The sequence below is a fragment of the Falco punctatus genome, assembly GCF_963210335.1.
Source record: "Falco punctatus genome assembly, chromosome: 1".
Lineage (NCBI taxonomy): Eukaryota > Metazoa > Chordata > Aves > Falconiformes > Falconidae > Falco > Falco punctatus.
In genome coordinates, this window is record NC_137580.1 from 38,822,115 (window position 1) to 38,848,839 (window position 26,725).

General features: G+C 52.6%; 1 protein-coding gene across 1 annotated transcript; it reads right to left on the bottom strand.

Annotated features, from left to right (window-relative positions):
- Positions 1-556: 556 nt before the first annotated feature.
- Positions 557-25,973, bottom strand: CYP26B1 (cytochrome P450 family 26 subfamily B member 1). Its single transcript, XM_080396270.1, has 6 exons — positions 23,028-25,973; positions 20,628-20,852; positions 7,416-7,691; positions 6,220-6,375; positions 5,298-5,579; positions 557-4,387 (listed from the first exon to the last, which is right to left on the bottom strand). Exons 1-6 carry the CDS (start codon positions 23,229-23,231, stop codon positions 3,995-3,997), a joined length of 1,536 nt encoding a protein of 511 aa, XP_080252396.1. The 5' UTR covers positions 23,232-25,973; the 3' UTR covers positions 557-3,994.
- Positions 25,974-26,725: the final 752 nt, after the last annotated feature.

The window sequence follows — 26,725 nt, forward strand, 5'->3', positions numbered from 1 at the left end:
CAATGTGGCTGTGAGCTCCTGAAAGAGCCAGCAGCAAGGGCCAGGGCACACACGCAACTGGAAATGAGCACCTTTCCCTTCCCTCCTGCCTGTCTTGTCCAGCCTCCGTCTGTGGCTGGGGAAAAGTAAAAGCTTTGGGCAGAAACTGGGCATCCTAGAGCTCACCAAATCCTCAGGGTGGGACAGACCTCAGAGCAGGGCCACCTTGGTCAGGTTGCTCAGGACCACGTCCAGTCATGCTCTGAGTACCTCCAGGGATGGAGGATCCACAACATCTCTGGACTACTTGGTTCAACATTTGGCCACCCCCCCCACCCCCCCTCCGCCCCCCATAAAAAAGCTTTTTCTTATTTTTAAGTGGAATGTCCTGTATTTCAATCCGTGCCAGCCAATGAGGCCTCACCCTGGCCATGGAGACCCTGAGGTCCCCAGGGGGGTTCAAAAATCCCGCTTCTGAGGTGTCCCTGTTCCCTGGATGTGGGTGTCACCCTAAGAGCCCAAACCAAGAGGACATAAGCCCTTCAAAAGGAGATGCAGATGGATATGAAACAAAAAGTTTGGAGATTCAACTCTTTTTATTATGGAAGTCTATAAAATAGCCACATGGATTATTTTTTTTTTAAGATCACAAAATACACAACATTCATTTTAATATGCAACACATAATATTATATACATATTAAAAACCACATGACTGAAACACATGTTCACACGGCACCAATTTCATAATGAAAAACCTCACAAGTGCTTTTTTCTTTTTTTTAATATTAAAAACAACTGTGATAAATCATATTAATATTTTTCCAGACAATGTTTACAATAAAGAGGAAAAAAATCATATTTTACTAAAAAACAAATATTTAACAGCAAAACTTTATACTAAATATCTATTTTGAATTATAACAAAAATAGTACTTATAATAGTTTATAAAGACAGACAAAAAAAATTTGTGTATAAAATAATATTATAGCAAATTGGACTGTGCTAAGAAAAAAAAAAACAAACAAAAACAATTCTGAGATTCAAAGTGCTTTACTCTGCAAACCCACTGCAGCAACTTTTTTTTAGTCAAGTTATATTAGTTAGGAATGGAAAAACAAAAGCATGACTTACTTATGCCTAGATTAAATACCCACACACACAAACATTATATATACACATGATGTAAGCATATATATATAATGGATGTATGCATCTTACATTACCGCTCTCCAATCAACCACTCACTCAGAAGCATGTTTGGTTTTCAATTTGTAATGACATTGGAAGTTAAAATAAAAATTTCAGCGAAACCCTTCACTGATTTCCCATAAGCACAAGTGGGACCGAGCCCTTTCGGAAAAGTCTGCCCAAGAGCTCTGGCTCACCGCGGTGTGGCACGAAGCCCCCCATGAGCTTTAACCAGACCTTTTCACTTTGCTGTCCCTTCCCCTCTCCAGCTTTCCCCTTTTTCAGCCTCCTCTCCCCCAAGCACAGTCTTATTCCCTTGACAGATGTCAGATGGAATTGGGAGCTCCTGGGGAGCACCTGGCAGTGGATCTCGGATGGGTTTTCACCCTGCAGCTCCTCCCTGCAGACCACCCACCTCCTGTCCCCATCCCTGTGTCCTACAAGGGCTCATTGTCCACAAAGACCATGGACACCCTCACATGCACTTTTACCTTTCCCCAAATGCTTGCCCCTGGGAAACTCACCCCTTCTCATTGCATTCAGGTTTCCGTGCTCCTTTGCTTCTATTGCTTTTTGGGATTTCAATTGCAATTAATCTCCTTTTGTCAATGGGACATTTTTCTCTCCATCAGGGCCAAAGAAAATACCTGAAATCTCAACAGTGCCTGAGCTTGCGGTGTTTCACTCAAAATTTCCAGGCTGGCAAACTAGCTGAGCCTCTGCTTCAGAGACATGGTGCACATAGCCAGAAGCTCCTGAGACCTTGCTTTTGGGTTCAGCATGTTGTTTGCCAACCAGAAAGAAAGGTCTGGATCTGAATGGCATCTCCTAGAAGACTGGGAGTTTTCTTTCAGGTTAAATCAACCTGAAAATCAAGCTATGCCACAGTGGTGTGAGCAAAGACCATCCACCGGGCTGCTCCTGGGGGGTTTCTCACAGCTTGGCTGACGGCAATCCCATCTCAAGTGCTTCTCCTGGCTAAAAAAACTGCCTCCCTCCTCCTTGCCCCCACCAGACGACAGGCTGGCAAAGGTAGCCATCACCATCGCTCGCTTCACACTTCCTTCGACCTTCCAAAGAGGCACCCACTCGTCAAGAGCACAACCTGCAAAGCAACCTGGTAAGCCGCATCTGCCGCTTCGCCTTTCTTATTTCAACCCCTCTGACTTATCTGTACACCCTTAAAGCTGAAAGCCAAGCTGCCCACCCAAGCACAAGATCTTTTCCCATCAGGGTTAGGAGAGGTCTCAGCCATGGTTCTTGTGTTCTTTTCCACCTCAGAGGGCAAGAGATGCGAGAGGAGTGGGGCTGGGCAGGCTGGGAAGAGATGCCTCAAGTCAGAGAGGGATCTCCCAGCCCCGTGCTTGGCTCTGGTCTGAACCAAACACCTGCCGGGGCACTCGGAGAGCTTTTGCTCTGCACCTACATGCGAGGCTGTGTTCACTTTCAACACAACCCACCCATCTCACACGCAACCCAGAAGCCTCTTGCATGCAAAAAATAAAATAAAATAAACCGACCCAGCAAATCAAATGCAAGATACCTTGGTGACTGCTTGCTTGTGCTGGAGAAGCTTTGGGCAGGGCACCTCTCCTGGGTTAGCGGTGGGATGGGGCGGACAGCTGCAAGGAGCCCACCGCTTGCTCTCCTTCCTGCCGAGCTCTCCCATCACCAAACAAAACCCAAACACAAGACAAACAATGCGTACGTTGACTTATTTATAGAGATCACCTTTAATGCAAATGCCTCCCGTGGAAGAGGACGCACTGAAGTGAGCAGCTCTGCACGCGGCGGCTTTGCTCAGTGCCCCAGTGTTCACAGAGCCGTGGTGGGTCAGCGGGGCCATGCAGTTCTGATGCTGGTGCCTGCACCTTTGGGGAGAGCAAAGGCACACAAATGCCCTCAAAAAGGCTTCCTTTGCATGGGAAAGGGGCTGGTGAGGGGCTGTGGCAGGGGAATGGATGCACACAGGCCGTGTAGCAGCAGCAGGAAACTCAATGAGGAAAAAAGGACACACACACCCCCAGAGCCCCAAATGCAAAATACATTTTGCAAAATGCAAATATGCACTTGTCCGAGGCCTCAGAGGAATGGTTCACCATCCATTCAGCCCTGGACAAGACACCACAGGGTTTTTCGGTCCCGCAGCAGAGGCGAAACAGCAGCCTTCTCCCCAGCCTGCCCCAGCACCAGTGGGAGAGGGCACAGGAATGGGCATCGCTCATCTCTCCCTCACCAAGGAAAGCCTCCAACGCCCCCAGAAAAACCACAACCAAACAAATGAAAAAAAACAAACAAACAAAAAAAAAAAAACCAAAAAACAACACGCCAACTCAAAAATAAAACACTGTTATCACCAGCTAATTTAACACTGTTAAAAAAAAAAGATCAGAGGCCACCCGAGAGCTACCCTGGGATGCCAGACCTCTGATCATCAGCTGATTTCCAAAGCCTTTCCCACAGTCGGGCCTTTGCGGTGCTCCTCCTCGCAGCAGAAATGTTTTATATATATTTTTATATATATATATAATATTTAGATACTGTGTATGGATCCCAGCTCAACCCGGGTTTTGCAACTCTTCCTCCTTCCAAATGAAACAAGACACACGACGACACCCCAACCTTCTCCACGCCCCACAGGAAGAGCAGAAGGGTTTTGGCAGCTTCGCTGGTGGAGAAAGCGGTCCCGACCTGGAGGCTCTATGAAGCAAGCATCGTGGAGAAGCTTCTCGTCCCTCTCTCCTCCCCTCCTGTTCGTCCCCTTGCCCCCACCCCACCCCTCTGTCCCCTGGCCGCCCATCCCTCGCACTGCCAGCATGGGCTTTACACTGTTGCCCCCAGCATGGCATCTGTCCCTGTCAGGATCTCGTTCTGGTTGGAATCCAGTCCAAAAAATTTGACCTTGAGGCCGTCGACAGGGTGGACCACGGGCACCAGGGTGATTTTGGGGAAAGTCCTGGTGGCAAGCTCAAAGCGGCTGGTGCTGGCCAACTCAATGGCCAGCGCCTTGAGGAATAGCTTGGCCAGGTGTTTGCCCAGACAGGTCCGTACGCCTCCTCCAAAGGGGAGGTAGTGGAACCTGCCATCCTTGTCTTCGCTTCGACCCTGGCCAAAGCGGTCGGGGTCAAAGACATCCACGTCCTTGAAGACAGGGGCAGTGTCATGGGTGTCCCGGATGCTGTACATCACGCTCCAGCCTTTGGGGATTTGGAAACCCTGCAGAGAAGAGGGAAGGGGTGGAGAGAAAACCAGAGCAAGTCAACCCTACTGTAAAGGGAGAGGGAGCAGGAGGACAAGATAAAACCATTTGGCTTTGTCTGCTTTTTCTGTATTTTCTTTGAGTTTATTACTTGTGCGTGATGCAGATTTATAAGAAAACCAGAAAGCACAGTGCAAAGGGCTGGGAGATGGGAATCCTGAGTTTATTTCTACCTCTGTCCCTGGGACCCACCAGATGATCCGTTGCTATTTATTTGCTTTGCAATCACTGGCAGAAGCCACCTACCAGTAATCCCCTGGTGCTCCACTGCCACCAAGCAAGGGGAAGCAGCTTTCCTCATGCCTGTGCTGTGCCATATGCCAGCCAGCCCTCCCCAGAGCATCCCATGGCTTTGCTCACACCCTGCTGGCTGTCAGCCCCACACACCCAACACACACGTCAGGGCCTGGGCAATGAGAAACAGAGTGGATTGATCATCCCCTGAGCACTTTAAAAGGTTCCCAACTCAAATCGTTACATTAGTAGGATTTACAACAACAAGCCAGGTCTCAAGATTTTGTTTTGCTAGTAGGAAATTCCAGCCATTGCAGTGAGTAATGTGCCTGTCATCCAGCAGCTTGGAGATGCCCTTTGCAGTAACCCTTTCCCTTGTCACACCCCAGTTCAGATTTTGGCGTCAAACTTTGTCACAAGTTGCTCTTTAAAGCATCACGCCTGTCTCCTCTTTGACAGCTTGAGTGCATCCCTTCCCTGCCACAGGCCAGATCCCATCACTTTCCTCTGAATCCAGAGCAATTCCACTCCCATCACCAGCAGGACCTGATTTGTCCTGCTTTGCAACATCATGTAAAAGGCTATTATGGGGAGCTCATGGTGCAGCCACATCCCAGAGATGGTGATACTCACATCCAGCTCGAAGGTTTGCAGCACCGTCCGGTACCCCCCAGAGATTGGGGTGAAGAGGCGAAGCACCTCCTTGATGACGCAGTCCAGGTAGTGGAGGCTGTTGATATTGTCTAGCCGGAGGGAGCCCTCGCAGATGCAACCATTGTGGAGGATGCCCTTGCTGCGCAGCTCCTCCCGCAGCTTCTCCAGGACCCGGGGGTGTTTGAGAAGCTGCATGATCAGAGAGGTGCTGGCACTGGCAGTGGTGGCGTAGGCGGCAAAGATGAGCTCCAGGGTGCCATCCTGAAAGACAAGAGCAAACCCAGGGTAAGAAACAGGATGGACAGACAGGCCAGCAGCCATGGCATGTCAAGGGACAGGCACACAGGCTGCTGTGGGGCATTTTTTTCCCCAGCAGCTCTCCAGCCTGGTCACGTCTAACTGCAAGGTCCCTTCTTGTGCAGGCACAGGTCTTGGACACCCACCACAGGGAGCTTCCCACACAGCCTTGGAAGATGCTATGGATCAGAGAGGCAGGAGAAAAAACCCTGGGAATGGCTTTTGATAGCACATGAATGACAAGTTATGCCATGACCCTGCTGCAGATAACCTGCCGAGGGCTCATATGCCCTGCAAAGGAGGCACTAAAAAACTGCATGGGTCAAGGGATGAAGCTGGTCAAGGCTGAAAGTTTCAGCAAACTTGTACAGTCTTCTGGTCTTCCCTGGAAATGCTTTTTAGAAAGGGCTGAGCATGATCTGCAAACAAATATGTCCCATAGAAAAGCTTGCAGCTCCAGCAACACACTGTGGCCCCCCAGCTCTCACTGACCATCTCAGGTCTGCCCTAAAAAATTCTCCTTGCAGCAGCTCACGCTTTGCTCTTTGGGGAGTCCCTGCTCTGAGCACAGTGAGCACCAGGTGACCATGGAGAAGATCTTTACCTTCAGCTCCTGCATGGTTAGCTCCTTGCCATGCTCTTTGCCACTCTCTATCAGGATGTCCAGTGCATCAGCATAGTCTTTGCCCTGTGTGTTCTGCAGTTTCTCCTGGATGGCTTTCTCCAGCCCCTTCTGCAGTGTCTCACGTGCCCGGATGCCCTGTGGAGCAGGGAGCCATCAGACTACATAGGACACAACATTAGCACTACCATCCCCAGCCCAGAGTCCCCAGAAGCTGGAGACGTGCTCAGGACAACAGGCCTAAGTAATACAACTGTAATTGCAGATGCTCAAAGAGAAGTATAAAGATGCTGAAGTTGTTCCCTGGCCAGGAGGAGCAAGTCCCGAGTGGCCAAGATTACAGGCAAGAGTAATCAGCACCTACGTGCAAATGATAGGTATAATGTGGGAGCCCCAGTACTACACCAGTTCACAGGCCTCCGGCTCACCCTGGGATGTATGGCAAACCCTGGGAAAATTGTCTCTCAAAGGAAAGTCAATTCATCTGAAAGGATCCTCTTCCCAGGACCGCAATGGGCTTTCCAAGCAATTTTATCACCTGGTCTCAGTAAAGCAATTCCTATCTGAGCACAGCTGCACCGGGCTAACCTGCTGCTGCAAACGCTTCAGGGCTGCAGATGGTTTGGGGTCATTCATGTGGTCAAATAACGGTAATAAAATTTGCAGTGATCATCACAAAAATAAATGTTAAAACCCCATGTTTCTGTTACCAAAGTTCCCTATTAAAAAATACTATATTTTTGTTTGCAGTTTTTGTTGTTTTCATTTTGCACCATTCATCAGAAAACGAGAACAGTTCTTAGAATTAGAAGGTCCACTGACCTGTTTCACCCTGAGGACAGGAGGGAATTAACAGGACAAGGGTCCCACAAAGAAAAGAACACAGCAAAACTGCCAGTTATGGGTGAGGAAAAATGATGCATTAAATCTGGGCAAGTCCTGACTGTATCCTCCCTTGCATCAAACTGCAAAGTCCCTAGTGCTCTAAAAACCTATGGATGGATCTTCTTCTCCACTCTACTGAAACAGGACTTTGTAGCCCAAAATGAACTCACTTCTAGAAGCGAGAGGGTGAGAAGACATCCCTCCGAGAACCTGTAGAGGCTGGATTAGCCACCATCCCATTGATGTAAGATTAGTGTTATCAGCTGGTGGAGGACTCAGCCAAAATCTCTTACCCTCCTGTAGCCACTGAAGGGCAGATCCACAGGCAGGGAGAAGACATTCTCCACAAATTGCTGGTAGACCTCAAAGAGGCGGTTGAGTTCCTCATCGGGGATGCGGAAGCCCAGCAGGACACGGATGGCCATGCGGAAGGTGAGCTTCTGGGTCTCATGGTAGACATTGATGGACTCAGGGTTGCTGCTCCAGGCCCGAAGGGTGTCTTTGATCACAAGCTGGATCTTGGGGAGATAGCTCTCCAGTGCCTCATGGCTGAAGATTTTGGAGAAAACCTGCCAAAGAAAGCAAGTGGAGATTTCTACACAGCCCCAACACCCTACTCTGCCTTCTCCCGTAACCAGCTTCTGCCCACAAAAACGGACATCACAGGTCTCCTGCACGGAGCAGAGGACTCATCATCATCCAGAACCCATCATCCAGAATCACCGATTCCTAAAACAGCTGCCTAAAAGGGTTGATGGACATCAGCTAACAGATCCTCCACAGGCTGATCCCCACCACAGCCACCACAGATGACAGGCAATAACAGGGTGCAAACCAGAGATGGGAGGAAATGCTTCATCCTGTGCGTGGCAGGAAGGATGGAGCCAGCTTCGTGTCTCATGCCTCCCAGTTACATTCACCCCAGGATCTGGATGCTACTAATACACCTCTTCCACAGGGATTCTCTAGTATCTAACATTACTGTTGTGCACGCACACAGACACATGCAAGCTTGTCTCTCCACGGGAAGACTTGGCGGTTTCTCCCACCCATCAACCATCCTTTTTAAATATACATAAAAAATTAAGGAAAATAATTATTTTGAGGCATTTAGGATCTCTGCAAAAACTGGCTGAACTTAGACAGGGGTTCGAGTGGGGAAGAAAGCACACACGTACACAGAGGTGGCAATCGCACACGGCTCATTTCCTTGGGAAACCGGGGAAAAAAAGGCCTGATGTCAGCAGACAGTATTAATTTAAGCTCTGCGAGTAAACACTGTGCGGGAGTGGGCCTCCCCAGGCCCCCGATGCTAACGGCTCCTTACTCCAATTTGGGCCAGGGCCCACGTTGCACGAGGAGCTCAGCAATGCCAGGAATGTCCCTTCAGCCCTCCCCGGTGGAGCCCACAGCACACGCTTTCATTCGGCATCCCCGCTGCATCCCTCCCAGAGTGCACCAGAGGAAAAAGTGCTGTTTGTTTATTTTTTATTAACCTACACACACACACACAGGGCAGTAGGCACACACACACCACCACATGCCAGGCCTCCAGGAAAATCAAATTAAAACAGGCTCCCAAGGAGGGAGCTGCAAGCCTGCGTAGCCTCCACCGGTGGCCAATTCCCGGGGGGGCTCAGTGCACGGGGGGGGGGCTGTGAAGTTATCAAACCAACAAGAGGAGAGAAATCAAAGCCGCCCCCTCTTTCCATGAGCGCCGGACTCACTGGAGCTGTAAATGTGAGAATTTCCTCCGCAGTCAGCACTCAAAGGGAAAGGTAATATTTTCCTGGCTGCGACCCCTCATTGCTAATGCACATCGTTCACTGGGAGTTTGTTTGGTGAAATAACACCTCTGTCCCCTCGCAGCCCTGGGCAGGAGGCTCGACAAGAGCTGCTTCATAACGCACCGGGCTCGGGCTGAGCCCTGAGCAAAGCTCATCACACGATACACGGTGGGGCAGGGCTCAGAGGCTCCCCACGGAAATATCAGCACCCAAATGGGATGGTAGGAGGGATGGGAAAGAAAATGCAAGCAGACCAACAAACAGATCCGCCTGCAGACAGACAGCTGTCCCCAGATGGCTACGCAGAGCAGAGGCATGAATGAACGGAGCAGAGGAATGAATGAATGAACAGCGGGGCAGCAAGATCACGGCGAGGGCGTGAGATGGTGTGGCTGCTGCCTCTCTGCCGCCTCTCTGCACTTCACAAGCTATTTTTAAGCTTGAAAAGGGAAACGATGCTCAGGCAGACCTGCGTGTGTGAGGGGGTGAGCGAAAAAGCAGCCTCTTGGAAAAGAAAAGCTGGAGGTGTTAAAGCTGAGTCCCTCAGCTGCCTGGGGAAGGTATGAAGGGAGTTGAGAAAGGGCTGGCTACTGATGACCATGAGCAGGACACCAGGCTTTGAGTGCCAGCTGGAGGAGAGCTGGCAGGCACGAGATGTTCCACAGGGATTGGACAGGACCTCCTGAGTGGGGCCAGCGAAGGGACACCCATGTCTCCCATCTGGCTGGCATCTGCCCTTCATCCATGCTGGGGAGGTGGGATAAGGACAGAGGCTCCCAGTGAATCACCCCGCTCTCCCCAGAGGCTTCCCATAACTCAGTTTCTTCAGCTGAAAGCAGACCCGATGAGGGGACAGCCTCTGCTTAAGGAACACCAAGGCTGCAGCCCTGCTTGGAGCCATCATCCCGATGGAGGTGGCCCTTGGGGCTCCTGAGCTGGGGCTCCTGAGCTGGGACCTCCTCCTCCAGCTCTGTCCCGCATCTCCCAAAGTGCTTGGGGACCCCCTGCACCCTGCAAAAAGTACAGCAGCCCAAGGAATGCCTCTTGTCTCACCGTGGAAAAGTGCTGCAGTGGTGCAAAAGCCCAGCCCGGGGCTGGACCCACACCCTGCAGACCAAGCTGGACTCTGAAGAGGAGAGTGCCCGTCCCAAGGAGTGATGTGCAGAGAAGGCACAGAGGAGGGGGACCCTCAGGAAGAGAAGACTGAGCCCCTACAGAGGTCAAAGGGGGAGCATTTAGCACTAGGGGGTTAATGGTGGGGGGTAAAATCTTTTTGCTCTTTCTTGAGCTGTCCTTTTGCCGCCAGGCTCCTCCAGCCCCAGCCAGCTGCATCCCTGGTCTGCTGGAGCCTGCAGCTCCCAGCCACACGGCCGGCTCGCTGCAGCGTCCCGTCCGCTCGCCGCCACTGCGCTCCACGCCGCCTAATCCCAGATGTCAGTGGATCCTTCCCCAGCCAGACGCAAGTCTGGATCCCCTTCCAGTCACCTCCAGTTCAACCCTGCATCTTTCCAGTTGATTAAAAAGGAGGAAAAGGCAGCCAACTTTCCCGGACAAACCTCCGCGCGTTTCTAGCCTAAAATTCCTGCGCCCTCTAGTGAGGTCGGACCGAACGTCTCGGCCGCTCGCTGGAGCAAGACCAGGCAGCAAGGAGCATCGGTGCAAAACAAGCTGCTGCAGAGGTGCCAAGAGGCAAGGTCATCATTAAGGGGATGCTCGGCTTTGCTAACACCAAGATGCAATAGCCCAGCCATGGTGGGGGTCTGGCCAAGTAGCCTCAGTGGCAGTGCCAGGACAGTGGCCAGGACTTTTGGGGGATGCTGGAAAGAGCCCCCATTTTTTCTGACATTTTGATATGTCTCAAAAAAAACCAAGTCTGGGGATTTGCTCTGTTTGAGGGCAATCATTTACACCCACACACACATGCGCTCGCCCTGTGCTGAGGGAGACACCACCACCCAGAGAGCCTGGCTGGAAACTTCTGAATCCACCTCACAGTGGAAACAGGATACTTAAAGATTTATGGTTTTCCTAAAGCAGAAAACTCCTTCTCAGTGTCTCAGTTCCAGGATCTCCTGGACAGATCCAGCCCTGTGTGACAGTGAACTGCCCCCAGTCCTGGCTAGAAAGTAGCCCATCTCCATCCTTAAACCACACCGAAGAGGAGAGGACATTCAAGTGAAGAGCCCTGAGCTTCAACGCACAGTGTTTCCATGTGTAGCAAAGGCTTAGTTTGGCAGCCAGGGTGGAAAGAACTTAGCAGGGACAATACTTTTAATTGTGTTACCCCTCCTTGGTGCTGGCCAAGCTTTCCCAGCCCAAGCACCAGCTTCAGCCCCTGCCTTTTGCCATCCCCAACCTGCAGTTCCCCTACTACTGCCCAGCACATCAGCATGGCAAAGAGGGAACTGAGCTTCTTCTTCCACCCCTCCAGGAGGAAAACTTATGCTTTGGGATCAGGCACCTGCGTCTCATCCAGTCCACGCCAGCCAGAGCTTCTGGCCCGACCAAACAAAGGCACGATGAGCGTGGAGATGTTTTCATGAACCAATTTGGCACCCACTGGTGGTTTGGCTGGCAGGATGTGTCAGGAAGCATCCAAAGCAATGTCTCAACCTCGAGACATACTATTTCTTCCTATGTTTCAAAAGAACAGGCAGCATTTGTCCCAACGCCATCCTGTCGCCACATTATAATGAATGTCTGCCTCTCTCCAGCATCAGACATGGACCTGCCAGACATGGAGCCCACTGCCATGCTCCAGCGGGCTTGTAAACTGTGATATTTTTGGAGCAGGATGAGAAGGCTCATGGGCAAGAGGCTGCCCTGGTACCAAGAGCATGAGCAAAGGAAAAACACAGCAAAAAAAAAAGTTGTGAAGATTATGCAAGGCACCGCAAAGAGGAGAGGACCTCCACAAAACCCCACTGCTGCCCTGACAGTCTGCCATCTATTTATGAAGAGCTTTGCCTTTCACAGGCACACATCAAAGAGTTGATCCCTTTTCTCCCTATGCTGTAATTGGAAAATAGAACACATGGACCACTCCACAGTCTCCTGCCATGCTCCATCATGGGAGGAATCCAGGCCCGTACGGAGGGAAAAGCCAAAAGTTTCAGCTCCCAGACACACAGAATGAGCAATGCTGGGTTTGCCCATCAAAGCACAGCACTGCATACAGAGGGCAGGTGAGGAGCGTGGGTGTCCTGGGGGAGCAGCAGCCTCTCCCAGGGAGAAATGCAAGAGCCCCATGAATACTACAATCCATCTCCAAAGGGAGTCTGGTTACAGTAGCTCGAGTCTCCAAACTTGGCCCAGCTGAAGATAAGAAACGGAGTGCCTTTGCAAAAAAACAAAAGTTTCACTGAAATTCGAATGATTCTCAAAAAAATGTGCTGGAAAAAAGTGTAAAGATCATTTCTGCATCCTTGGGCCACATCATGATGACCATGCACCTTTCATGGTTGCCCATACCCCTAATTTTTTGATTTTTTTTTTTTTTTGGTAAGCATTTAGGGTTGTAAGAAACTCTAGCATTTCATATTTCCTCTCAAGTTCAGAATAAAAACAAGCCCAAGCACCCCATTTCCCCATGGATCAAAAATCTCCATGTCCAAGCATCTCTTCTACAAACCCTCCACATGGCATGGGAGATTTCACTTTTGATCCAAACCCCTTTAACAGGCTATCAGGTTAGAGGGGCTGTGATGCCCAGGCTGTTGGGGAGAGCAAGGAAGAAGCATGCCACCCTACATCTGTCTCAGCACCTCCCTCTTCAGAACTGCCTCACGTCTCAAAAAAACTTGCCACCACTACCAAAATGGAACCAGCTATGTAGGCTTCTTACCCCACATAATGGGGCTACCTTGGCACACAGCGGTTCTTCAGCATCTGCATGCCTCCACCACCTCTGAAGCACTGCTCCAAGTGCCCCTATTTACTCATAAGGAACCAGTGCGTTTGAGGAGAGTCAAATTCACCTTACGTATTGTCACCGCTCTTCAAGGAGGGAATCAAACACAGGGAGGGAGAGAGAAAGAAGATATCACATCAACAGATAGTGTGGCAAAGAAATGGGAGCCGTGTCCAGCCAGAAGGGATTAGAAAGGTGGGATCAGCTGGCCAAGAAGAGGTCCAACAGGGCACGCACACACCCTGCCTGTGGCTAGTGCCTTTGGCTGGAGCCGAGGAGAAGGACCATCCCACAAACCCACCAGGCACACTGCTGCATGGTCAAAGAGGCCATTCATCGGTGGCAGAGGGCCGGATCGAACTGGGATGGGCTATCCCATTTGGGTTTGGACCACAAACTAATTCCCAGATCTGTGGTGTGGAGAGGAGAGTCCTGTGGTGTGGAGAGGAGAGTCTATCCAGAGCTAAAGAGGAGGAAAGCAACTTGTCCAGGCAGGAGGGATACTGCCCTGCCCACCACTGTGGAGCCAATAGAGGAGAAATATTAGGAGAAAAATCCCCTTTCTTCTGACCCCGTGCATCTTCCTGGAGCATGGAGGAGGGACCAAAGGGAAGGAACTCCATGCATTTAAGTAACCCAGAGCACGGACTCTAGAGACAAAACCAGACTTGGCAAAGAAACCAGCCTCAAGTGCTCTTCCATGGGAGCACTTAGTCCCTGGTCTTGCCAAGTGTTCCACAAGCGGGGAGCAGAGCAGAGCATGTGGGGTGGCCACACTCACAGAGGAGATGAGAGGGAAACACCCACCCCATGAAACAGCCCACCCCCTCCCAAAGGTGAAATAAATATGCCTTTCTGAGCACGCATGGTGTCTTGGCAAAAATAGGGGAAGACTCTTGGAGAAGTGTTTCCCCCAGCAACTCTGCTGCCAAAATCCTGAGTAAGGTCTTGCGAGACCTCGATGCATCATATGGAGATGAGCACACACCTGACAGCGCAGAGGTGTGCCTGCGTATCCATGCGAGAGCTCCCACAGACTATCAGCAAGACCTCTTCTGAGCTTTAAACCAAGCTGAGGGAGGAGATGACAAGGGCTCAGATGACCCAAGGCCACCGTACAAACTTGAGGAATAGGAAGTTGAAGAGCAAGCTGTCTGACAGAGAGACATATTCAGGGATAGAAGCGCCACCTGAGAAGTGATGGAGAGCATCATTAACCTGAAGCAAAGCACTCAGTCTCCAGAGGGATGGGCAGGATATTACGAATTTCAACTTAGCAGATTGCTTGAGTTGCTTGGAAGGGTGGAGTATGATGCATAGAAAACCAAAGCTACACAAAGACAATGTAGGACGGATCCTGAACCTGAAAATCTACCCCCCCATCTCTGGGATTAGCTCCTGGCCTCCCCTGATCCCGCTCTGAAGTAGACCCTGGACCCAGGCAGAGCCATGGGCTGCAGGCTGCAGTTCCACCCAGCACAGAGCACTGCAGCCCACACAGGACATCCAACAACTTCCATCCCCAATGCCACAGAAAGGTAGAAAAGCCTACGGGAAAGAGGTTCCGTTCACAGCATCGTACAGCTCCTGGGCTGTGACCACGTCCTGACACAGTACAGCTTCTCAAAGCAGGGCCTGAGCTTGCGGGGCATTTTGGGGTGGAAGGTGCTATGAAAAACACATGAAATTTGTCTTTCAGCCAGGAGCGCCTGGGCTTTGCTTTTTTTTTAATCCATTGGAATTACTCTGGATTTACACCACTGTAGATGACAGGACTATTTGGTCTAAAGTCAATGAGCCAACCTAGCTGACAAATTCTTCCCCAAGACTGCAAGCGGGAGCCCTACTCCTTCAAAGAAAGCCTTTTCTCCGGCCCCAGTGGCTTTTGCCCATGGATTAAAGCTTACAGGGCAGCAGCCCAACATGGACATGCTGAGGAAGGGCTGCAGGTGAGCCAGCTGATGGCAGCTGCAATCCAGCCTGCTTGAGCTGACTGATACAATTGAGGGGGGGTGGGGGGTGGGGGGGCTTGGATGGAAGGGAATGGTTTCTTTTCCACCATGGGATTTACAAGTCTCACGAAGGAGAGTGGTGGGGCTGGGTGGAAATGCAAGGAAAAAAAACCTCCAAACCCTAAAAAAAAACCTCTCTACAACTTGGGTCAGGATTTTTTTGTAGTGAGAAAGGTACGTTCCCGCTGCCTCCCATCCCTCCTTCCTCCTCCCGCCCCTCTCCCTCATCTCCGTCCTTCCCTCCCTCCCCCCCGCCCCCCCCCCCCCCCCCCCCAGTCCAGCCCACAGCAGCTGGTTTATATTTGGCTGTAAATTTATGGCCCCTTTTGTGTTCTTAATCCTCTTGCAAACTATATTAAAGCCTCAGACCTTTCTACTTGGTGCTAATAAGCTCAACACTTGTATGCCTCCGAGGCAGAACATTAATTGTGGTGTGTTAATGAATGATGTAGTTTTGGACAGTGAGACAAAACAGGCCATTTCTCTGCACCACTGTCTGCTTCCTCCTCAAGTCTCCAGGTCTAGGATGTCTACCCAGCCCACGGACTGCTTTTATTTTATTCTTTCTTAAGCCAGCTATGCCTATTTTGGGATTACTATGCTGGAACAGAGCACGGCCCCGGCAAGTCCAGCACTTTTCTGCCAAGGCTGGATGCTTCTGAGGAAAGTCTGAGTCCCACCTTCCCCGCGCACCATAGCACACCCGTGCCGGCAGTGCGTATCCTGCACAGGGAAACTCCTTCCTGGCCCCAGGCACTGCTCAGTCTAGACCTAAAACCTAAGGACCATGTGTCCTGGCCATTTCCAACTCCCATTTCCTTCTCCACTGAGATGCTGGGGTCCCTCACGGGCAGAGGCACAGGAGCGCCTCCCTCTCTGTTTGCTGAACTTCAGCTTCCCGCTGGCCTTACATCCCATAAAACCAGAGCCAACGTTATCACCTTGCCTAAGAGTAGATTTGCTTTGTCTTCCTGACAGCTCGTATTGACCCAGGGATCGACACTTCAAAAGACACACGTGGTAAATCTGGAGCGACTGCAGTGATTTCACTGGGGTTTCACTGGTAGAAATGGGAGCTCACGGGTGGAAAAGGGAACTGGAGATGCCTACAAGGAAAGATCTAGGGCAAGATGAACAGCCAGGAACAGGGTATGGCAGAGGTAGTGTGGCTGTGCCACCAAAACAAGAGCAGGATGGGGAGAGCACCGGAGCATGGAGCAAGGAGCACCCTTAGCCAGTCACTGTCCCCAGTCACCCCTTCCCAATGAGTTACTGTAGAAGAGCAGGCACTCGCCTCCCTTGGAATGTCACGTCTGACTGCAGGGGATGATGTGCATCCTTCATGTGATGGGGAGAGACAGGGATCTGTCACTAAAAAGCCAGAGCAAAGCCATGCCCATGCTCAGGCCAGGTGCAAGAGTAACGTGGCTACTCCTGCCAGCAACCTGCAAGGTGATTTTGAGACAAAGATGCCACCATGGAGGAACAAGCTGCAGCACAGGTGGCCCAGATCCTTCTCTGACATCAACATAAACTCCATGACCCAACGGCAGTCACAGCCTCTTGGTAGATATTTATCTCAGGAGGGTGGCTGAGGAGTTTTGGGTTGCTTTTGTTTACTACTTGTAAACTGTTCTTATCGACCAGCTTCATCTCAGGCAAAGGACAGAGCCAACGCTGATGACATCTGCAATAAAGCGATACCCCTTGTGCAGGCAAGCCCTGCTCCCAGCCCTGCTGTCACGTCCCCATGAAAAGTTGACTTTACACCCAGAGACTCCCCCTCTAATAATTGGAGAGTTCATTTCCCCAAAGGGCGAATTTTTCTTCAATTTATATTAACTTTGACAGCTTCCTGCGGGGGAGCTTTAATAAATAGAGGATGGGAAAAGAGAGAGCTGCCATAGCTACCGGCGTGTTAATATGGCTTTGTTCCTCCTGAGCACCTTTGGCATGTGCCTCTTGGAGTCCTTTATCAACACCTCTGGGATTAAAGCTTCTGGTAGCCCAGGGATGGAGACGAGGATATTCAGCCACTTTATGGAAGGAGATACTGAATCCATACAAGATTCTGAAAAGAAGCTGAGATAGGGAAACAGCAAGCCAAAGAGGAGATCTCTGGAGACTCAGTTGTCCAGCCCAGCTCTGATCCTGTCACCACCAAGGGCAAAGTCTCCTACAGCAGATGCAGTGGCGATAGCTGCAATTCGCTGATCTCAAAATTACATTGAAGAGTTAAAACTCTTTGGAAAGCTTCACAACACATGGCCAGAAAAACAGCCGATTTCAATGGCAAGCTACCAGAAGCATCATGTAAGAACATGTTGGGTTTGAAGCTCTTTGCTAGAGCCCATCTTCACATCTCAGTGGCAATCTGTCCCATCAAGAGGAGAGAGACCACGGCTCGATTGCCAGGGAATGATGAAAGAGTATGTGCCAGCGCTGCTGCAAATAAGTGCGACTCCACTGGCTTTTAGAAAGACGGCAAGGATTTATCACAGGAGGTGACCACGTAACGGTTGGTGGAACAAGAGCTAGAGCTGACCCCAATGGATGGAATCACAGCAGAGGGTGAGCATACGGGGTTTCACACTCTGCCTTTCCTTGTGTTGGCCAGCATCCTGTGCTGCAAGCAACCTCATGAGAAATTATACCTCATGTACAATTTTCTGGCAAGGCCAGAGAAGGAGAAACCACTTAAAAGGAAGCAAAGGCTCAAGCTTAGAGACGAGGTAGAAAACAGAATTTGAGAGGTGGAATTCTTCACTCCAGAAAGCTCTACAATGCTCTACACTGAATTATCAGCAACCTAAAAGGTTTCCTAGGAAATACTACTGCTCTTCTGCATGGAGCTTTCAGACTGCTCCAATTCTTTCAAGATTTCTATTAATGCTAGCATCCTTACTATGAAAGTTGGCTAATTCTGGGAAAAAAACGCTGCCTTCTGCCAACAAGTTCATTGCTCAGTTCCTCAGAGGTTCAAGAGGAAGGTACAAACCAGGTATCTGAAAGAACAACTTCCACCTAGAAGTAGCAAGCTTAAGTCTTAAATCTAATGCTTCCTCCTCACACCTCAGAGCCTCAGCAGCAGGGCGGGGAGAGTTAAAAGTCAATGCCATTTAACAGCAACAAAAGCTCAGGGCTAATGAACTTAAAAGACGCCAGCAATTTCTGCTGGTAGAATGCACCTGGCCTGGAAAAAACTTTAATCTGGTCATCGCAATCTCGACAAGAATAAAATGATCTATTTTATTCCCATTAGAAGCAGGTTCACCTTATCTCTGCATGCGCAACTCATGCGGTCCAGGGCGAGGGATGGTTTTACGTAGGGGAGAAGGTGATCCAAGCAGCTGCCAGGCTCAGGGAGCACCCAAGAGTGCATGACGCATGAGATGTTCAGCTCCACGAAAATAGTAATTAAGAGGAGACCAAGTGAAGGAATCAGAATAACCTCCCGTTTTCAAAGGGAAGGGAACCAGCTGAGCCCGGTGTACCCAACCTCATGCTGCTGAAAGAGAAAGCTTAAAAAATAATTAGCTACTCTAAGCATTCCCAGCCCCACTGATCCAGGGAAGGTGTTTGCTCTCAAATACACCAGAGCTCAAAGCAGTGGCAAGGTGTGCATGCAGGAGCAAGGGTCATCCTGGGACAGCGTTTTATCAGAATGCTTGTTCTTAAGAGGTTTTGGGCCGTCCCTCAGGCAGGAATTAGGATCCTTGCCAACTTGGGATCACTCGTGATGCCAAAAATTTGGAAGGCAAAAGGGCTTTGAGGAAGAGAATGGGGACCCAGACCAGCCTTTGGATTCAGAAAAACCTGAAAACATTGGGATTCACTGCTTAGGGTGGGACATATATTTCCCACTAGGAAAAAACAGCAAAAGTGAGAACATTGGGTATGAATATCAAGGGAGAGAGGCTCTACCCCTTCTATGCTGCTGGCATCTCTCCTTGCTGGTGCCGGCACTCCCCATCTGAGCTGTGGTACAAATTATAAGTCCATCAGGATACCACAAAGGTCAGGCCTCCCTTTTCCATGACCCCATTCCCATAACACACGCTCTCCTCGCCTCCCCAGTGTCTGTTCCTGAGGTCAGAATTCCGCGGTTTTATTAACACGATGGCAACCAAAGGCCTTCAGCTACCCACTTTTCAGTAGCAAAAAATTATCTTGCTGTGCAGAAGATAAAAGCAGCAGCGAAGGAGCATAGAGGCACCCTCAAATCACTGGTGGCTGCTGCTGCTTAACCCTCCGTTAATGGGAAATAAATCGGAGCCAAAACTGCTGCCTTCCTCCTGCTGCTGAAGCAAAGCACATCACTGCCTGTTCCCCTGCACCTCTCCTGCCGCAAATTATGCTCCGTGTTGGAGGGAGCCCCATGAACTATCACCCTTTCTCTTTGACAGCAAGGTTGGAAAAAACGCCTCCCTCCTTAAAGAAAAATAAAATAAAATAAAAAAGCAGCCCAAGCAAACAGGTAATTGCAAACACTGTGTTTACCCTGGTCTCGGGTAGGGATTGACACGGCATTTCTTGTGGTATCGCTCAAGTCCTGGCCGCCAGTGCATTAAGAAATGTGACTAATAGGTGTCATGTGGTGTTTGTTTTCTCGTCTGCTCCCCCGGGATAAAAGAGTGAGCAATTGGGTTTGGTAGGGATTTTGTAGCCGTATATACCCCAAAATAGGAAATCCTGCTGGAGCAGGGAGCGAAAGCAGACCTTGTTTCGGGGCAGGGACTGGGACAGACTCTTGGTGCTGGGTACCACGCTGGCTGTGCCACTGATGCCATCTCTGCACCACAGACAGAGGGAGGGAACATTACCTTCACCCCAAACCCACTGCCTGCCCCAAAGCTGGGAAAGAGCCTGTCCCATGGAGGATGGGATGCAAAAGCCATGCCACCACACCAGCCTGCATCACCTTTGCCACCGCCTTTGCTGATGGGGGGACAAGAGGATGATCCCCCACATCTGCTTGGGCTCAACACACACACAGAGCCCCAAAAACAGGTTGCCCTGCCCTGGGGCCTGTAAGGAGGCTCTGACCCCAGGACCACTGAGGAGGTGAGGCAAAGCAAGACCCCAGGAGGGGCTCAGCACCCCCCTGCTACCAGCTCAGTGTCCGTCCCCCCCCACATACACTTCATTCTGGGACCCCCACCAGCGCCCCAGTTTCCCTGAAATCCAATGCAATGCTCAGCACCACGACCCCACCCCCCCAGCAAGCACAAACCCCACGGGGTCTTCCTGCAACACCCCCGTGGTGAAGCATGGAAAAGGCGGGGGGGGGGGGGGGGGGGGGGGGGGGGGCACGCTTCTTTGCCCCCCCGCCCCCATGCCGCGCTGTGCCCTCACTCCTCATCGCCCTTTTAAGAGCACTCTGGGCCCACTCTCGCTGCTCCGCGCACGGCAGCGCCCCCCACGCGTGTCCCCGGCTGCGGGGCGGGGGGGGTGGGGGGTGTCCGTAGGGTGATGGGTGGAGAGGGGCAGCACCTCCACCCTCAGCAGCAACCTGCAGAGCAGCCCTCCCCTGTGACCCCCTCCCCGTTCACCTTCTCTCCTCCCCATCGCCCTTTTAAATTCCTCAAAGGCATCGATCGCGGACACGAGGTGGGGGGAGCGCCCACGCGGGGCCTGCCTCCCACGCACTGGGGGGTGGGGGCTGCGGGGAGAGGAGGAGGGGGGAAGGAGAGGCGGACGAGAGGGAAGAAGGGAAGGTGTTCTCCCGCCCTACGTGCGGACCCACGCCCCGCCCCCTTCCCCCGCGGCTTTCCCGGTCTCGCGTGGGACGCTCACCTTCCTCTTGTGGCGATGGATGTCGCCGATGGAGTTGGCCACAGTGTTGGGGCCCAGCAGCATGCGGGTGCTGCGCGGCCACTCCGTGCTCACCAGGTGATGCTCCCCCATCAAGATCTTCCGCACGTTTTCCGCGCCCGTCACCCGCACCAGCGGCCGCCCCAGCAAGTGCGTCTTGAAGACATTCCCGTACTTCTCCCGCCGGGAAGACTGGAAGCAGGAGCCCTGCGGTTGAGGGGGGGGGGGGCGGAGGCGGGGGAGGGGAGCACAGGTTGGGGTGGTGTTACGTCACGGCCTCTCCGCGCACCGCACCAACGCGTGGGGATCCCCACGGTGCAGCCGGGGGAGATGGGGAGGGGGGGCAACCTGGCCGCGGGGGGGGGGTGGGGGCGGGGTAACCCCGACATCCCACCCGCGCACAGCCCGGCTCCCTCCGACGGGGCGCCCGGCGCTGCCCGCGGCGCGCCCACTCCTCCAGCCGCCCCGGCGGGAGTCCGCGCCCTTCGCCTCCCTTCCTCCTCCTCCTCCCTTTCACTTCTACCTTTACCTCCCCTGGCACTTTTTAACCTTTCCCCCCCTTACCCCCCTTTTTTTTCCCATTCTCTTTTTTTTTTTTTTTTTTTTTTCCCCGCTCAGGCTGAATTTACTCGAAAGGCTGCAATTTGCCTGAGTAAATCTCCAGATTTGAGAAGGTTTAATAACTTTCCCACATGCTCCGGGGGCTTTTGTCGGCGAGGAGGTGGATGGAGCCGAAGGAGCGGGGGGGGTGTCCCCCCAAAAAAAGCCATCCCGAGCGGGGATAATAGCTGCGAGCGCGGCAGCTCCGCGCCCCGGCGCTGGGCTGGGAGCGCGGGTGTTTATTTTGAAACAAAAGCGCGGTTGTGAATTTCAGATGTTCAGGTGACCCTGTTTCTTGATCTCCGTAAATATAATTAAAGTCCTTTTTGTGGCATTAATAAAGAGTTATTTGTACACCATTTCCAGGGCAGCACAAAGAGGACCTTTATGTGGCAGAAGTTTCGAATGGAGTCCAATTTATACAAAATTTTGTATTTTTAGCCCTGGACTCTGTTTGGACGGAGCCTGTGGAAAAGCGAGAACCCTTTTCTGGTCCCCCTGTAAAAATCTGATAAATTTCTTTAAAAAATAAAGCCCTATTGAGAGCGTGCGGTTAACCCCTTCGGCGCCGCTGGCGGGGAGGGGGCCGGCCGGGGAGCGGAGCTGCCGCTCCGGGCTCCCGTGCCGGGGCTTCCCCGGCGGCGGGGGAGGGGGGGGGACGGCACCGGGGGACACCGCAGCCCTCCCAGCCGGGACCGGGTTGCCCTGCTCGGCCGCGGGCTCCGCCATCCCCTCGGCGGTCCCGTCAATGAAACGCGACCTTCGCTGGCGGGAGCATCCTCGCCAGGCTCCTCTTCGCGGATCGTGATTTTCATCCCGCCCTGGGAGGAGCGGGTGGGAAACCCTCAGACTCATTTTCTTCGAGGGTTCCCTCCTGGGATGCTGCGAGCCCCAGGGGTGCCCCCAGCCCGGCCCGCGGCCCCCCCCGGAGCGGGACAACCCCGGGCCGCCTCCTGCCTCCTCTCCTCGCTTCCCCCTCCCCCCCCTTTTTTTTTGTTTTAGTATTTTTTCTCTTTTTAATATATTTTTTCTCTTTATTTTTATCATTTTTTTCTTTCTTTTTTTTTTTTTTTTTGGCAGTCACCCTCGCAACGCGGTCCGGGGGGATCCCGCTCCGCCCGCCGCTGTTCAGCATTTAGCAAGGTTAATCCCGGGTTAATCTACCGATTACCTCCGCGGGCTTCCCCCAGGACCGGACCCGAGCCGGGCGGGTTGAGAACCCGACGGGAGCAGCCCAGGGGACGGGGATGGGGGACGGGGACCCCATTGCACGGGCGAGCCGGGGGGGGCACGACTCGGGGAGCCACAGACACCCCCGCCCCGGAGCGGCAGCGCACCCCGGGGCTACCTCCCACCCTCGGCTTTATTTTATTACTTTTTAAGGATTTAGGCTGAGGGGGGTGTGTGGAGAAAAGATTTTTGGCAGCACGGCGGAGACCCCCCGCCGCTTCCCCGCTAGCAAGCAGACCCCACCGGGCAGCCCCGCAGCGCCCGGCCGGGGAGCGCAGCGCGGCGGGCCGAGCCGAGCCGAGCCGTGCCGTGCTCCCTCGGTGTGCCCCCCCCACATAGCCACCACCAGCCCCCTGCCCCAGCTACCTCCCCAGCTCGCCGGGAACCCGCATGATGCAATCGAAAGGGAAAGAAAAAAAAAAGAAAAAAAAAAAAGAAAGAAAAGAAAAAGCCCTTTAAAAAAAAAAAAAAAAAAGCGCCGGTCCCAGCCCACCTTCCAGGGAGGGAAGGGAAGGGAAAAGGGAAAAGGGAAGGGAAGGGAATCCTCCTTACCTGCAGGAGCCAGTGGAAGGTTTCTCCGATTAAAGGGAATCCCATAGAGCCTTTAGGGATTGGTAGCTTGCAGGTTTTGTCGCGGGTGGCAGCCCAGCGGAGCTGCCACAGCTGTTGGGACACGGCCAGCAGCAAAGTCAGTGACACCAAGCACGCCGCGAGGGTAGCCAGTGCCGAGACGAGATCAAAACTTGCAAAAAGCATATTTGGAAGAAGGAGGAGGAGGAGGGTGGGGAGAGAAACAGCCCCTTGACAGGCACCACACTCGCACCCACACACACGCACGCACGGGGAAAAAAAAAAAAAAAAAAAAAAAAAAAAAGAGGGAGATTGCGGAGCACACGCTAAGGGCTGCCTGGGGGGTCCTTGGGCGGGGGGGCCGGGCTCGCCCCCTCTCCGCTGGCAGGTTAAAAAAACAACAGGAAAATAGGGGAGGGGTGGGAAAAAAAGGGAAAGAAAAAAGAAAAGGGGGACCCAAAAAGCAGTTTCTCCTCTGTCCCTGTCTGAAAACTTTGTTCTTGTTTGGAATAAACTTGACAGAGTGACACAGGCGAAAAAAAACACCCCACACAACACAAAAAGGGGGGTGGGGGGAGAAAAAACTAGGAGACCCCAAAAGAAGGGGGTGGGGGCAACTGAGTAGCCAAAAACTCGGGAGGGGAAAAAAAAAGAAAAAAGGAAAAAAAAAAAAAGAACAACCCGGAGTGAAAGAAAAAAAAAAGAAAAAGACCCCCAAAAAGTCCAAATGCAGATGCTCTGGCTTTCGCTTGCTTTCAAGGCAAAGCCACACACACCAGAAGGGGAAAAAAATGAAAGAAAAAAAAAAGGAGCGAGATTTTAAAAAAATATTAAAAAATCATAAAATAAGTCAGCCACGACCTGGAGAGATGGAAGAATTAAATAGCTATATATATGTATCTATACACACGGAGCGAGACAAATCGGTTTATATCTCCATCTATATATATATAAATATATCTCTATAAATATATATATATCTATATGCCGGTTATTTGTTAGCCCCAGACTTTTCACCAGACTTAGTAAAGAGGGAGGCAGGGCTGCTGGGTATAGCCCCTCTCAATGTTGAGTTTGAGTAAAAAAAGAAAGTCAATGTGTGTTTATATAGAGGCGGGGAAGCCGGGGCTGGGCCGGCCGCCAGCACGGCTGCTCCCCCCGCACACCCACCCTCACTTCAGAGGGCTCGGGGGGGGCGGGCCGAGCCGGGCGGACGCGGCGCTGGAGCGTGCGAGCCCTGGCCCGCCGCCCGCCGCACGGTCACGCCGCGCTCCTCGGCCTCATCCTCCTCCTCCTCTTCCTCCTCCTCCTTCACCGCCGCCGTCCGTACCTTCGGCCTGCGGAGAGACAAGCGCGGCTCAGCCCCGGCGCCCACCAGCCCCCCTCCCACGATGATCTGCACCCCCTCCCCAATTCACTTCCCCCCTCCCCCCCAGTATTTAACCCTTAAGGATGCTCTCCTTGCACTGATCCCCCTCCATCATTTTCCCCTCGAAATGACTCCCCTCCCTGATGATTCGCCCTTGCAATGTGCCCCCCAATATTCAATCCTTGGTCGTGTCCCCCTTGCCATGCTCCCTCACCAATATTCAATCTTTGATCGTGTCCCCCTTGCAGTGCTCCCCCCCAGTATTTAACACTTGATTGTGTCCCCCTTGCCGTGCTCCCCTCCAGTATTCAGTCCTTGATCATGCCCCTCTTGGGATGCACCCCCCAGTATTTAATCCTTGTTTCCCCTTTTCCATGCTCCCCTCCAATATTTAGTCCTTGATAATTTCCCCCTCGCACTGATTCACCCCAATATTTAATGCTTAATGATTCCCCCCACGATGATGCCCACTCTATATTTAACCCTTAATGATTCTCCTTTACAATAATCCCCCAATATTTAACCCAAAATTATTTCCTCCCTTGCAATAATTCCCTCTCCCAAGATCTACCCCCCTATAATTTCCCCCTCTCAATGACCCCCCCAATTTTTAACCCTTAACGATTCCCCCTTGCAATAATTTCTTCCCTGCAAGAATTACCCCCAAAGATTTCCCCCCTTGCTATGACAACCCCCATCCACAAGATTTATCCCCTGATGATTTTCCCCTTTCAGCGATTTACCCCCCCACACTAATATGCCCCAGGCAATGATTGTCCCCCTCCCCAATAATTTACCCCTCTATTGATCTGCCACTCTTTCATTACTTGCTCCTTGCAATGATTTACCCTCCCACAATGATTCTGACCACCCCCCCTCCATTTCCCTGCTCACAACTCCTTGCTACCCTCCCATTACTTCCCTGCTTGCAATGATTTACACTGCTGCAATGAATTGCCCCGTCAGTGATTTACTCCCACAAGGATTTACCCCCTGCAATGATTTGGCCCCTTGCAATGATTCCCCCCCCCCCCCCAGTTATTTGCCTATTTACATTGATTTTCCATTACCAGTTATTCCCTCCCAGTGATTACCACCCCTCGCAATGATTTACTCTGCCCCCACAATATTTTTTGCAAGTTTGCTATATTCCACACACACCCCTTTTTTTTTTTTTTTTTGGGGGGGGGGGCGGGTGATTATCCTGACTCCCCCTCCCCAGTGCTTTTCAGGACAGGGAGGAATCAGGGCTGGGGGACCCCCGCTTCACCCGAGGTGTATTTCCAAATCAGACACTGTCTTACACATGAGGCTACACCACTGCTCCCGCCCCTCCAGCCCCCCCGCCCTCCCCCCTGCCCAGCCCCAACAGCGATGGAGGCAAAGGCAGGTATCCGGGCTGCCTGCTTGCAGGCAGTTTTGCAAAGCATTTGCTTCAGATTACATGAAAAACAAAAGTTCATTGAGGTTCCCCCCTTTCTTCTTCGCCAGCCCCCCCCGCCCCCCCCCCCAACCCCCCAGCCCCACGTCCCCCTTCAGCCTCCCCAGCTGGTTTGAGTCCGGTGCTCGGTGGGGCCGCAGAGCGCCGAGGGGGTTGTGCCGCCCCACCCCGGTAGGCTCCCGGGGAGTCAAGGGGTGTCCCCCTTCCTTTGGGGTGACCTGGGCCTGGAGCCCCTTTCCTCCGCCTCCATCCCGGGACGGGGATGGACCCAGGGTGCGGGAATCCCACACACACACACCCCCAGCATCCCGGGGCTGGTACAGCGACCCCCCTCCCCGCATCCTGGGGTACCGCCGTGGCAGGGACCCCCGCCACTCCAGGTCACCAACCCTCGTGGACTCCTTGCTGAACCCCTCTGCCCGCGTATCCCGGCGCAGAGACACGACCATCACCCCACCACCACCATTAAATCCCCGTTTCCCGGCGATGGGAGTTGCCACCGTCACCACCCCACCAGTGCATCCCCGTGGAGGGAGACCCCCCTGCCGCAGGGACCCCGCGCACCCGTACGCGGGCACCGCCTCCCGCTGCAGGGAGCTCCCCCCGGTGCATCCCGGTGCAGGAGCCCCCCCTCCCGCGGCGCGGACCGGCAGCCTCCCCCCGCCGCCGCCGCGCTCACTCTTTGCCCTGCCGCCCCACCCGGTGGCGGCCGGCGGCACTGCAGGCGCGCAGGTGGCCGCGGAGCCCGCTCCGCACCGCACCGCGCAGCGCCGCATAACGCCCCCTCCTCCCTGCCGGCTGCCCCTGCCGCTGGGAACGAAGAGCCTCCCCAGAGCGTCCTCCCAAAACGCCTTCCTAAAACACTTCCCC